Genomic DNA, 12,922 nt, shown 5'->3' on the forward strand with positions numbered 1-12,922 from the left:
AGTGGCGACACCTATGTGTCTTGCTTATTTTGCACAAACGATTCTATAAACCTGTAAAGATATTAAATGCATAGTACAGTAAAATCTAGTAATTTGAAATTCGAATCATCCTTAGTGATTTACCTGATCAGAACTTTCTTTAAGAGCCCCGTTTTCTATAGTTAACTTTTCATAAATACGTAGTCTTTTTTTCTCCAATTCTAAAGCATTTTTTGAAGCTCTTGTCATACTTCTTCCTGCCAAATAGACTCAGTTGAAACTTCAGATTAGAATGGCGAAAAAGTCAAAATTCTTGTTTATCAACATAACGTCCCACATACCTGATAATGAAACATGTTTCTTATCGTCAAATCTGGTAGGCACGACCTGCCCAAGAGTTTCTATCCTGGGAACACCATTTCTTAAAGTTTCAACAGCATTTTTGGTAGCAGCTAATTCAGCAACTTGATTCTCAGCATGTCTTTTTCCTTCTACATATTGCTTCTCAGCTTCCGCAGCCGCTTTATCTATTTCAGCTCTCTCAGCATGTAGCCTAGCCTACATTGATTCAATCATTCAAATGTACCAGGAAAAAAAAAGTTATTTAAGTTACGAAACAAATAGTGGATGATGGATGCATATTCACATAAGCCTTGCTACAACTAATTTTCTTGGTAAATCTAATATATGAAATGCGTCCATCCATCATTTGGTGTGCAATTTAGTAGCAATTCTTTTCTGAGCAACTTCTCAATAGTTGGAAACTTTCAGATTAGATTTATACACAACATGATAATAAGACATGGAAGACAATACCAAGCTGTGATATCTGAAGATTTTTCATTGACTAAAAGTCCGTTCTCATTTTTATCGTTATACACAAGAAGCTTTGGACAGAAAAACTACACATATGTGAATAACTGTTACATCTGCCTCATTCCCATGGGGGAAAAACAAATTTCCCAAGGGCAACGAATTAGCTGCTGCAGAAGCTGAGAAGGAAAAATATACAGAAATATTTAAATGATATAGGTGCGGAAAGAACCTCTTCTTCGGCTTTGATCTTTTCTTTACATAATTTTTCTTCTATGAGAGTCTTCTCTTTCCTTTTAGCCTCTTCACGGGCTGCATCATCTCTTATTCTTTTCTCTTCTAGTTGTGATATGTGCTCATGATCTCTTTGTACAGCTGTAAGGTGATTATCAAGTGCTTCTGCACTGCCATAATTCAATAAATTCGTAAGAGCAGTATTCTCGTCCAATTCAAATTATCGGAGTAGAAATGATTGGAATACAACCTTAAAAACCTAGCTAAACACTTCACAATAACCGTGAAAATTCATATCAAGGTCATCATAATTGAGATGGAGATCAGATAGGTTAAACAATTTTTGAATAAATTGAATTCATATGCCAATCATATCCATACACCTCAAGGACCCTCCAGTTGTCTTAAGTGTCCTGGAACCTTTATAGTCTCAAAACAGTAACAAATTCAATGAGTTTTGTCAGGTAATCAGTTACAAAAGGTTGCCATTTACTAAGGGAGAAAAACTACACTACAAATGAAGTTAAAAAAAGGAATATCTTCATAGCATACATAGAATATGCCGTGCTAGAAAGTCTCAAGCCCACTTCTATATTTAAAAATAGGAAGCATAACGAAAATTAAGATCCGAGGTACATAGTGTAAAAGGTCATACATTGTACGGTGATATTGCAAATCAAATTTTCGCTCCCTCTCTTGTTGTGTCCTTCTATGCTTATGAATTTCAGCAATTTGAGAAGCAAACTTCTCATTTTCCTTTACCAAATTTGTCTCTAAGGTTAATATTTTATTTCTCACTTCCTCTCGAGTCAAGAAAATGGTAAGAAAGGTCAACAACAACAACAATTAGTCCCACGATGTTAATAGAATGAACGAAAAAATTAGAGCAAGCACACACTAATCCATCAAACTATTTAGAAAGATGGGAAAAGACAGTTTGGTATCATTAACCTCATTATTATCCTTTTCCCAAATCATCTAACACAAATCAAGTACGTCTACTCACCGAAACTATAAAGCTGAAATTCATAACTTAGCTCACGGATTGCACCTTCTGCTAACCCCACTTTATCCATCAATTGGCATTGAGCATAAACAGGTAACTCATAATCATAACCGTCACTGCAATAAAAAAATTAAAAAAAAAAGAAGTGATCAACAACTTGGTGCACACTAACAACCAAGGAAAAAGTCAACTTGTTAATCAGGCTGAGAAAATAATGAATATTTAATACAACAAGCCTATACAAAATCATTATTTAAAAAAAAATTGTCCTTGGGGGTTTTACCAGAAAATTTGTATTTCATACACTGGAGTAACCAAAATGCTAATGTTTATTGTTGAATATCTCTTTCGGACATTTAGTCTACTATACTATTTCACTTCCCTTCATGTAGTCAAGCACAAACCTCATATCGAGTTCTTCAAAAGAAAATTTTCTGCCTGAAACCATGGATGAGTTAACAACCTCCTCTTCAACGTCACTATCAGAACAACCCAATTCATGATCTGACACATGCATCGCAAATCCCCTTGTGTTGCAACGATTTCTGAATGAACAAAGTAAAGTAAAGTTAAGACCAGTACACATAAAATAATGGAGCAAAATAAAAAATTACCTAGGTCGTTTCTTGTCAAAAGGTGCAGAAAAATCTAAACTCGGGATGAGCTTCTTTTCAATTGTATCAAGCTCTGATCGTAAGTCATCAAAACTCCAATCAGGCTTTGGATCGGCAGCTATTCCATTTACATTTTGGGGACAATGAAGTTCCAACTTAATGACTCCCCTGAATGTTGACAACTCCATTCATCAGACTTTGGTCAGAACAAAAAAAAGCCCTATATAGCTAGCATCTATCTCTTCTCATCTTCTTTCCAATAAAGACACACACATATGCAGATTTAGATTATAAAAAAAAAGTCACTAGATTACAAAAAAGCAACAAAATCTACTGGATATTAGTTAAAGGAAAGAAAACTTACATTTTTTCAAGATAAGAGGAAAACGTCGATGGGAAGGTTCAAATAATGACGTGATTATTGATTAAAATATGGCAAATACGAAACACCGAGGCGATCTTTGAGCGCAGCGAAGAAGATGTAATTAGGGCTAACTCAGAGTGCAGAAATTAATTAAGGAAGAAAGAGGTAGAGATGCGGCTTTTCGATGTGGCAAAACAAGATTTTCTTAAATAGATTTGGAAAACTGCCATTATTAATTTTAATCATAAAATAATTAATTATCTAATTAGAAGAAAAAAAATCTAAAAATAAATCCAATAAAAGAAATAATAAAAATATGCAATGAAAAGATATATATTTTAAATTAAAAAACCTAAAACAAAATATAAAACCTTACCACCCAGGAAGTATATAAAAGAAAATGAAAACGTTCTTTACTTGCCACAAGGTGATGGCCCACAGTAGAGGGTGCAGTGCTATGGATTTACGTACCTGAAAATTTCTTCGGAAAATTTCATCACATTGCACTTCGGAATTCTCGGATAAGATCTTGAAAATTATATACAGTTTTATGAATTTTGAAAATTTTTTGAGAAAAGAAAATTTTCATCAAGAAAGTTTCTGAAAATTTTATTTCGAAAGAGAAGAAGAAGACTTCGAAATATGACTGTCGGCAAGTGAATTCGAAAGCTATATGATTCAACGTGCAGTGTGCCAATTACATGCAATGTATTATTAAATATAATAAATGTGAGGCCCACTCATTTAAAACAATGATAGAAATTGTTGGATTTTTTTTATTTAAGAAGACTTCGAAATATGACTGTCGGCAAGTGAATTCGAAAGCTATATGATTCAACGTGCAGTGTGCCAATTACATGCAATGTATGATTAAATATAATAAATGCGAGACCCACTCATTTAAAACAATGATAGAAATTGTCGGATTTTTTTATTAAAAAATTAAATTAAATTAAATATGGGACCCACGAAAATTGACAAAATTGTCAATTCTCGGTAATGTTTTTTAATTATTATTATTATTTTAATAATAATAATTAATTAATAAATAATGATTAATGTATTATTAGGTTATATTTTAATTCGGTATACATATAACTTTTGGTTAAATAATTTGTACACATTAAAATAATTTGAAGTTCGATGCAATTTTCAATACATTTTAAGAAATTATTTTTGCATGTTAGATATAATGTCAAATATTATGGATAAGTGTTTGATGTGTACATGCAAATTTAATATTATGTTTTCATTTATTTCTAAGTTTTTTAAATGTAAATTGTATTGAAAATATTTTGAAAAAACAATATTCACATTGTGTTCATATCAAATTATATTAAGTTGTTTATAATTTGAAATGAACATATCAAGTAAGATGTGAATATAATAAAATATTTCAGATATTCACAAATGAACAAATAATCCTCACTTTATCACTACTCTGATAAAAGAGAAAAACTAATGAGGAGCCCACATTTTATGTAAATGTGATCCTCATTTTATCACTACTCTGATTGAAGAAAAAAACTGATGGAATGTAATTGTTCATATTAAGTAAAAATGTGAATATAAAGTTATTTAATATAAAAAATTTTGGCTTATAAAGATTCACATAAATGTGGATAATTAAGTTGAATAATAATTATAAGGTGACGTAAGAAAACATGATCTAAGAGAGTTCTTCATAGACCGGTTTAAACTGCCTTGACTAGCCACTGGTCTCCCTGATGAACATTGCTCTGTCTAGGAGTTGGGTATTTAAAGGGCCTTAGCACTACCCATCTTTCCTGAGAGCACTCTTGGAAAGTGTTGATTGCGAAATAATTATTATATAAAGCATTAAGTAAAGTCAAAATTTTGTCCAGTGAACCGTATAATTTTAAATAATTGAGGAATAACCACAGCATCCTTAATTATAAAAAATTATGCATTAAGTGGATTTGGATCACATAATGGACATCAATTGTAATTAATTATATAAACATAATAAAATTTACACCACAGGGATTTTTATTATATTTATATAACTAATTAGGTTAAAATATCAAATTATATTTTTCTTAATTTACCAACAGGAGTTAAGCAAAATACATTTAGATAGTTTTATCATAAAGTTACAGAAAAAAAAATCTTATTGAATTAAAATTTTAGCCCACTGACAAATTTTATGTCACTAGATTTTTAAAACATGAATTACATTGGTAAAACATGATATTGTCTCAAAATTTTAAGCATATGATATTTTGTGCAGTTATGCAACCTGCGAGTTTTTCTGATATGAAATGTGACATTCCCGATCTAAAGGGCGATAATTATAAAATTTGGAAAGAAAGAATTCTTCTTCAATTGCGGTGGATGGATATTGATTATGCTATACGGAAAGACGAACCATCTGCTATTACTGAAACCAGCATTCCTGATGACATTGATCTTTATGAAAAATGGGAGCGATCTAATCGACTCTGCGTAATGTTCATAAAGACCAAAATCTCTGCTGGTATGCGTGGTTCTGTTGATCAGCATAATAATGTCAGAGAGTTACTGAAGGCTATTGATGAACAATTTCAGTCTTCAGATAAGGCACTTGCAAGCACCCTAATTATGGAATTCTCTTCATTAAGGCTCACCAGTGTGAGAGGTGTGCGAGAGCACATCATGAAAATGCGGGACATAGCGGCTCGGCTCAAGACACTTGAAGTGGAAATGTCTGAGACTTTTCTTGTGCACTACATTCTATGCACTCTTCCACAGCAATATGGACCCTTCAAAATTTCTATAACACACATAAAGATAAATGGTCAATTAATGAATTAATGACCATGTGTGTTCGAGAGGAAGGAAGGCTGTTGATGGAAACAAGTGATAATGTGTTTATGACCACACAAGGAAAGTTTAAGAAGCAAGCCAAAGTTAAGGGAAAAGGGAAAGGAATAATTCCACCCCAACCTGACATTAAGAAAGAATCCAAGTGTTTCTTCTGTAAAAAGACGGGACACATTAAGAAGGATTGCAATAAATTTAAGGACTGGCTTGAAAAGAAAGGTATTCCTACTTCATTTATCTGTTATGAATCTAATATGGTTAATATGATTTATAACACATGGTGGATTGATTCTAGTTCTACAATCCATGTTACAAATACCTTGCAGGGTATGCAAAACCTAAGGAAGCCAATAGAAAATGAGCGAAGCATCTATTCAGGAAACAAGATGTCTTCGCATGTGGAGGCTATTGGGACTTGCTGCCTAGTGTTGAATAGTGGTTATATTTTAAAATTGGAAAAGACCTTTTATGTTCCTAGTTTTTCTAGGAATTTAATTTCAATTTCAAAACTTGTACCCCTTGGTTATTCATTTCAGTTTTTGGATAAATCAATAAATTTGTTTTATAAATCAAATCTTATTGTAAATGGTACAATGGTTGATGGTCTTTTCTCTATTTCTTTACAAAATAATAACACCACTATGCATGTTCAGGGAGGTATTAAAAGATGTGTTACAAATTAAGATTCCTCTATATTGTGGCACAGGAGATTGGGACACATCTCCATAGAGAGAATTAAAAGATTAGTAAATGATGGAGTACTTAGTACTTTAGATTTTACTGATTTTGAGACTTGTGTAGACTGCATTAAGGGAAAGCAGATCAATAAGTCTAAAAAGGGTGCCAAGAGGAGTACTGAAACGTCTCATGTTCTTTTGTTTAAAATGTACTAGAATTTTTTTTTTTAAAATTCGGCCAACTCAAATAATACATGAAAATATTTTTATAAAATATTTTGCACTTATTAGAATAAATTAACCTCAATCAACTAGTACTTAAAAATTCGAGTGAAATTGTCGTAAAGTAAAATCGTCTACTGTTTTATCAAGCCTAAAAAGCAATAAGTTTGACAAGTATAGCCCATACTAAACCTCTCAAAAATCTCTCAAAAGCATAAATAAAAATCATAAAAATCTTTAACTTAAATCATAAAGCATAATGCGAAAATGTAGCACTGGTCCTCGGGTTGTGTACACCGTCAGTCCAGTAGTATCACCCATTAAGACCTCCCTCAATACCACCTGCATCCATCACACTTAGTGAGTCTAAAGACTCAACACACCAAATCTTTGTAACAAATAATTCATAATAAAACCACATGCACAGTGAAAATACTTTTACATAAAATAACATTTTCGTGATATGCATAACATGAACCTCACCTTTACCTTTTTCCTCAATCATAACATGACATAATCTTTTCTTGATCATAAAAATTATCTTTTCCTTTATTGAATTCAGATCGTTAATTGTGACTTTCCTCAATCCTCAAGAGTCGATGGTACTATCTACATGAAACCACAGAACTGGGCGGCGGAGACATCAGCGACACAGGATCGTCAACTGAGCCTTGGCCTATCCTCAATCATAACCTCATATCCTCAAATCCTCATAGTCACAATTACTTCACTTTCATCAAGGTTTTCATCACTTTATAAAATCATGCATAAACATATTTTCTTTTGAAACCAAGCATGCACAATGTATTTTAAATGTCAACTTAAATCATAAAATTTCATGGATATTTAAAATAAATCATAAATAAATCCTGAACATTTCATAAACATGTAAAAATGATCATAATATCATAAAAACAGCATTTAGGGCACTGCCATGACCATTACAAATTTTTAGGTGTAAAAAGACCGTTTTACCCCTAGACTCGACACTTTTCGTTTCTGACTTTTTTCTTGATTTCATGACTCTAACATGTCCCAAATAATTATTTAAGCTTATATGAATTTTTTCGTAATTTTATTTGGCTTAAAACTTAGACTTTTTCAATTATATTTTCTTGATTATTTTAACGGTGTTTTAATCCCGAAAAATACCAAACTTTAATATAAAATTTATAAATTCAAAATTTAGTCTTTTTATATTATTTTAGCCCTTATGGATCACGACCCGACCCCCGTGAGCCGTTTTCCAAAATTTCTTCATTTTAAAACTCATTTTGACACCTAAACTTCGACCCCGAGCCATCTCTTAATTTTCCCGAGTTACTCCCGAGCCATGTCGAACCAAAACTTTCCTAACATGTTAAATTAGCCTACTGGACTCTAATGTTGTCAAGACGACACACCAAAACTCAAAAACGAAACCCTTCCTTGATGTGCATAAGCTGGCAGAGAATCATGCGCTGCATGGTTCTCACGTTTGCGATCGTGTGAGTCCAGCCGACGCTCTACCAACCAAACCCAATCCATGGACGCTTACTTAGGACCCTAGTGAACCTTCCTAGCCCAGCCCGTGCCCCACGCAACGAGCCTCCATTGCCTGAGAGTGGCGCGAACCCTGCACAAATCTGTGCAGGGTTCTCGGGTGGAGTCCTAGCTGCGCTAGGACTCTTCCCGAGCCCTCGCTTCGAGTCCTAGCATGGCTAGGACTCTCACCCTGACTCCTGACAACCCTTGGCCGTGTCCTGGTCTCAGCCAAGACCAAGCCCTACCCTGAAACATGACACCCGATCGTTCAAGTTCATGACAGCAGCCTACGTTTTTTTGTTTCCTTATTTCCTTTTGGTTTCTGTCGATGGTGGGTGGGTGTGTGTGGCTTTGTTTTCCTTGAAACCTTTACCTAAACATCATATAGCATCATGGCAGTCCCTAAACACAATCAAAACATGGTTTGGTACATAAAAATCATTAGTTCATAGCATATACATGAGAAAAACGAATTTTTGAAAATAAAACTTCAAGATCTTCATGCATACATTAATTAAATCATTAATATGATGTAATGGATGAGAAAAGGAAGATTTAGGCGTGCCTTTGCGTCGTAAACGCACGAAATACCGATGGCGACGAAGAACGGAGAGAACCGAGGCTTGCTTCCCTTAAAACTTTGGAAGAAAAATCAGTTCCCCTCGGCCGAGACCTACTGTTGCGCCGAGGGAGAGTTTTTGTTTTGCACAAAAAGGGTGGCGTGAGTTTTTTTTTGAGAGTCTAGCTTAGGGTTTAATTGTTTTTATATGCTAATCCATTTTATTTAATAGGCCTAAGACCTATTAACTCCTAATTAAGCCCACTAGTGCAAGTTAGGCTTAAAAAAAATGTTTTCATAAATATAATTAGTGAATTAAATAGCCGGACTGCTTAAAAGATCGAATTTTAGTTAAAATCCAACACCGATAAAAATAAATCCCGGCTTGTAAATTCATCTCAAAATTCCTTGTTTTAAAAAAAATAAGAGAAAATCATCACCCTTATATTAAATAATTAAAATTAATTATTTAATAAAACATTTTCACAATTTTCAGCCCTTGATCTCCGTTCCTCGATCGTCTCTTGAACGCCCTTTTTTTAAAAAATATACAATTTCATGCAGAATGACAATAAAATCGTAATAAGCATGTATGTCACATAATTTAATAGCAATTAAAATAAATTACTCATTTTTTTTCATATTTCTTTGATTTGCATGCAGTTGGATTACGTCGTCTTAATTTTGGACCTTAAAATTCATCCCCCCTTAAATAAAATTTTGTCCTCGAAATTAGAACTTACCGAATAGCTCTGGGTAACGACTCATCAAGTCCCTCTCGGTTTTCCAAGTAGCTTCTTCTTCCGAGTGATTCAGCCACTTGACCTTGACCATCGGAATGACTTTATTACACAGTCTCCTCTCTTGCCTTGCTAAGATCTGGACAGGCCTTTCCTCATATGCCATATTTGGAGTTAGCTGAAGAGGCTCATAATTGAGTACATGTGATGGATTAGACATGTACTTCCGCAGCATTGAAACATGGAACACGTTGTGAACTCCTGAAAGTGCTGGTGGCAATGCCACCCTATAGGCTAGTGTCCCAATCCTCTCCAAAATCTCAAACGAGCCTATAAATCTTGGACTAAGCTTGCCTTTCCGGCCAAAGCGCATAACTCCCTTCATAGGAGCTATTTTCACAAACACGTGGTCGCCCACTGCGAACTCTAAGTCCCTTCGTCTCCTGTCCGCATAACTCTTCTGTCGGCTTTGTGCAGTCTTCATTCTCTCGCGAATTTTGACCACAAGCTCAGCTGTCTGTAGTAGCCCGAATTCTACTAAGTTAACTAAACATGATTAAGTGTCTTTAATTAAGTAAATCATGTGTTAATTGACATCGGTCACGCCATAGCTGATTTCAGAAGCCATACTTGAATTCAGAAGTCATGGCAGCTTAGGTAGTGGCGGAGCAGAAGTGGTATGTCCGAACCAGTGCAGTGCTAGGGAATGTCCGAACCAGTGCAGTGCTAGGGAAGCTGTGCTAGGGAAGTTGTGCTAGGGAAGCTGTGCTAGGGAAGTTGTGCTAGGGAAGCTGTGATAGGGAACGTCCGAACCAGTACAGTGCTAGGGAACATGTCCGAACGAGCTGGTGCTAGGGAACATGTCCGAACCGAGATGGTGCTAGGGAATGTCCGAACTGATATGTTAGTTAGGGATCGAAGATAGTGGTCGGGATGATGAGCTGAGGTGTCCAGTAACGTGTCACTAGTCGGGACATGTGTCTTTGTGCATGAGGATGAGTGACAGGTGTCCGGACAGGTGTCGAAGTGCATGGCATTGGGTTGACATGTCCATGCATGCAAGGGCTCGGGAGTCCCGAACCGAGGTCTATAAATATGCCATAGGATTTCTCATTGTGAAGGGGTATTGTGTGTTTTTAGCGCAAGTCCTAGCCATCCTAGTTGTTCGGACAGAACATAGCGGTCCGGATAGGACAGAGTGGTCCGGACAGAGCAGAGTGGTCCGGAGTCCGAGCAGAGCAGAGTGGTCCGGAGTCCGAGCAGATCAGAGCGGTCCGGACAGGTCAGAGCAGTCCGAGCAGAGCCAAGCAGTCTGAGCCGAGCAGTCCGAGCCAAGCAGTCCGAGCTGAGCAGTCCGAGCCGAGCAGTCCGAGCTGAGCCAAGCAGTCCGAGCCGAGCATTCCGAGCCGAGCAGTCCGAGCCAAGCAGTCCGAGCAGAGCAGTCCGGACAGAGCAGCTAGGGAACGAACTGTTCGAACTTGGACAGGTTGGACTCGGAGCATCGTCGTCAGCGGGCTAACGACGGACGAAGGCTTGGACTAGACCTGTTTGTTCTGGTTTTTCCTGTGGATTAGGATTGCAGTGATAGAGGTACGAAAGTACTATCCGAGATATCCTGGTTGAGTATACATTCTTATATGTGTTGCATGAGTATTTGGTGCATTGTTATATGTCATATGATGCATGCTATTATGTCACGCTTTATGATGCATGTTGCATTTCATGTTGAGCCGTATCTCCTTCGAGATAGCCTTTACTGTTGATCTGTATCTCTTTCGAGATAAGCTATACCTTATGGGGCCGCTCAGCCCTGTCTTGTGGACGCATGGACACCGAGAGTACACAGTGGCCGACGGGTCGGGAGGGCTTCGGTGATCCGGGACATTTCATGTCCACGTCTGATCTTGTAGTGGATGTAGTGACCCTAGAGGAGTACCGCGCGGCACTATCCACTTGGCGCCTCTAGACTGAGCATGTTGAGATCTTTTGTGATTCCTGTTCCTTGACTACCCTGGTATCATATCATAGCATGTGCATTTCATATAGGTTTGTATACTCATACTTTTGTACTGGGCGTTCTTATCGCTCACGTCCTCGGTTTTGTTTATCTTGGACACCCCATTCCCACGGGGCAGGTCTCAGGTTGGATGGCTCAGAAGGAGGAGGAGGACGTTGAGTAGCCGATGGATTTAGTTATCAGTACTGTTTTGTTTCGATTCAGTTATACCGTTTATTGTTGTTTGATTTATTCTGGACTTCGATTGGGTTGTATAACTATCGTTTGTTGACCATTTCCGCAATTATCTCTGATTGTTATTAATTAAGTTAATTGCATGCTTAATTCTTGATTAGTAGGTGATTCTGGAACGGGTCACTACATTTATGGTATCAGAGCATGCATATGATTTTGGGATATAGATTCTGTTTTGGGATTTCCGTTGACCATTTTACCATTTTTTCCCCATTCTATCTTGTAGCGATGGCTGACCACCTTGGTGATGAGAGTAGTCAGGGGAGTGTAGGTCGTTGGGGTGACCAGGACGATCGTAGGCGTCATCGTGAACATCGTCATCATCGTGATGGTCCTAGGCGTTTTGAGATGCACCGTTTCATTCAGATGGGGCCTAAGCCTTTAGTCGGTGGTGAGACTCCCGATGTTGCTGAGGATTGGTTAGAGCGTATGGAGAGTTGTTTCCGTGCATTCCAGTGCACCGAAGAGCAACAGATGGAGACCCTTGGTTTTCTTCTCGAGGGCCGTGCACGCAAATGGTGGCGATCGACTTCTGCGCCGATAGTCCAGTCTCAGGGTAGGGTGACTTGGGCTGAATTCCGTGCAGCTTTCATGCAGCTATATTTTCCTCCAGCCCTTCGCCAGGCAAAGACGATTGAACTTCTGAGTCTTAAGCAGGGTAGTATGTCTGTTGATGCATATCAGCAGAAGTTCTTCGAGTTGTTACCCTTTGCTCCTCATATTAGTGGCAGTTCTGAGGCCAAGTATGACCATTTCCTTCAGGGTCTTAACCAGGAGATCTTTGATCGAGTCACTGTCTGCGATGATCCTACTTCTTATGAGGGGTTAGTGAACCGGTGTCGCCAGGCAGAGATCAGTCTGCAGCGTGGTAGGTCTATCATGTCTTCTCGACCTCCAAATACTTTGAGCCCTCGATCTCAGTCTTTCAAGAAGTCTGGTTCTTCTTCTTCTGGATCTGGATCTCGATCTAGCGGTGTTTTTCGCTTTGGTAAGAAGAAGGTTTCTTGCGTGCATTGTGGGAAGAACCATCCATCTGAGCAGTGCCGATCAGTCGCAGGAGCTTGTTTTCAGTGCGGAGAGATGGGCCATCTTAAGAAGAATTGTCCACAGTTGCGG

At 37.2% G+C, this 12,922-nt stretch overlaps 1 protein-coding gene across 2 annotated transcripts; it reads right to left on the reverse strand.

The window, feature by feature from the left end:
• Nucleotides 1-78: 78 nt before the first annotated feature.
• LOC140821144 (mRNA export factor GLE1-like) lies at nt 79-3,138 on the reverse strand. 2 transcript variants are annotated; one of them, XM_073181558.1, is made up of 8 exons: nt 3,011-3,138; nt 2,647-2,814; nt 2,437-2,577; nt 2,033-2,148; nt 1,682-1,829; nt 1,025-1,196; nt 321-537; nt 79-236 (listed from the first exon to the last, which is right to left on the reverse strand). In XM_073181558.1, coding segments are annotated over exons 1-8 (1,089 nt in total). In that variant the 5' UTR covers nt 3,013-3,138; the 3' UTR covers nt 79-111. The 2 variants fall into 2 exon arrangements, with proteins under 2 accessions (XP_073037659.1, XP_073037658.1); XM_073181557.1 differs by lacking the exon at nt 3,011-3,138 and having other exon boundaries at nt 2,647-2,884.
• Between the last annotated feature and the right edge of the window lie 9,784 nt (nt 3,139-12,922).

Source organism: Primulina eburnea, unplaced genomic scaffold, assembly GCF_022965805.1.
Source record: "Primulina eburnea isolate SZY01 unplaced genomic scaffold, ASM2296580v1 ctg439, whole genome shotgun sequence".
In the NCBI taxonomy this organism is placed as follows: Eukaryota; Viridiplantae; Streptophyta; class Magnoliopsida; order Lamiales; family Gesneriaceae; genus Primulina; species Primulina eburnea.

Excerpts from the sequence above, each read along its gene's own strand:
- LOC140821144 (XM_073181557.1), bottom strand. The coding sequence starts at position 2,834 with ATGGAGTTGTCAACATTCAGGGGAGTCATTAAGTTGGAACTTCATTGT. Across the intron at positions 2,578-2,646 it reads TTTGACAAGAAACGACCTAG|AAATCGTTGCAACACAAGGG; the intron begins GTAATTTTTTAT and ends TTGTTCATTCAG. Across the intron at positions 538-1,024 it reads AGATCAAAGCCGAAGAAGAG|GCTAGGCTACATGCTGAGAG; the intron begins GTTCTTTCCGCA and ends GAATCAATGTAG.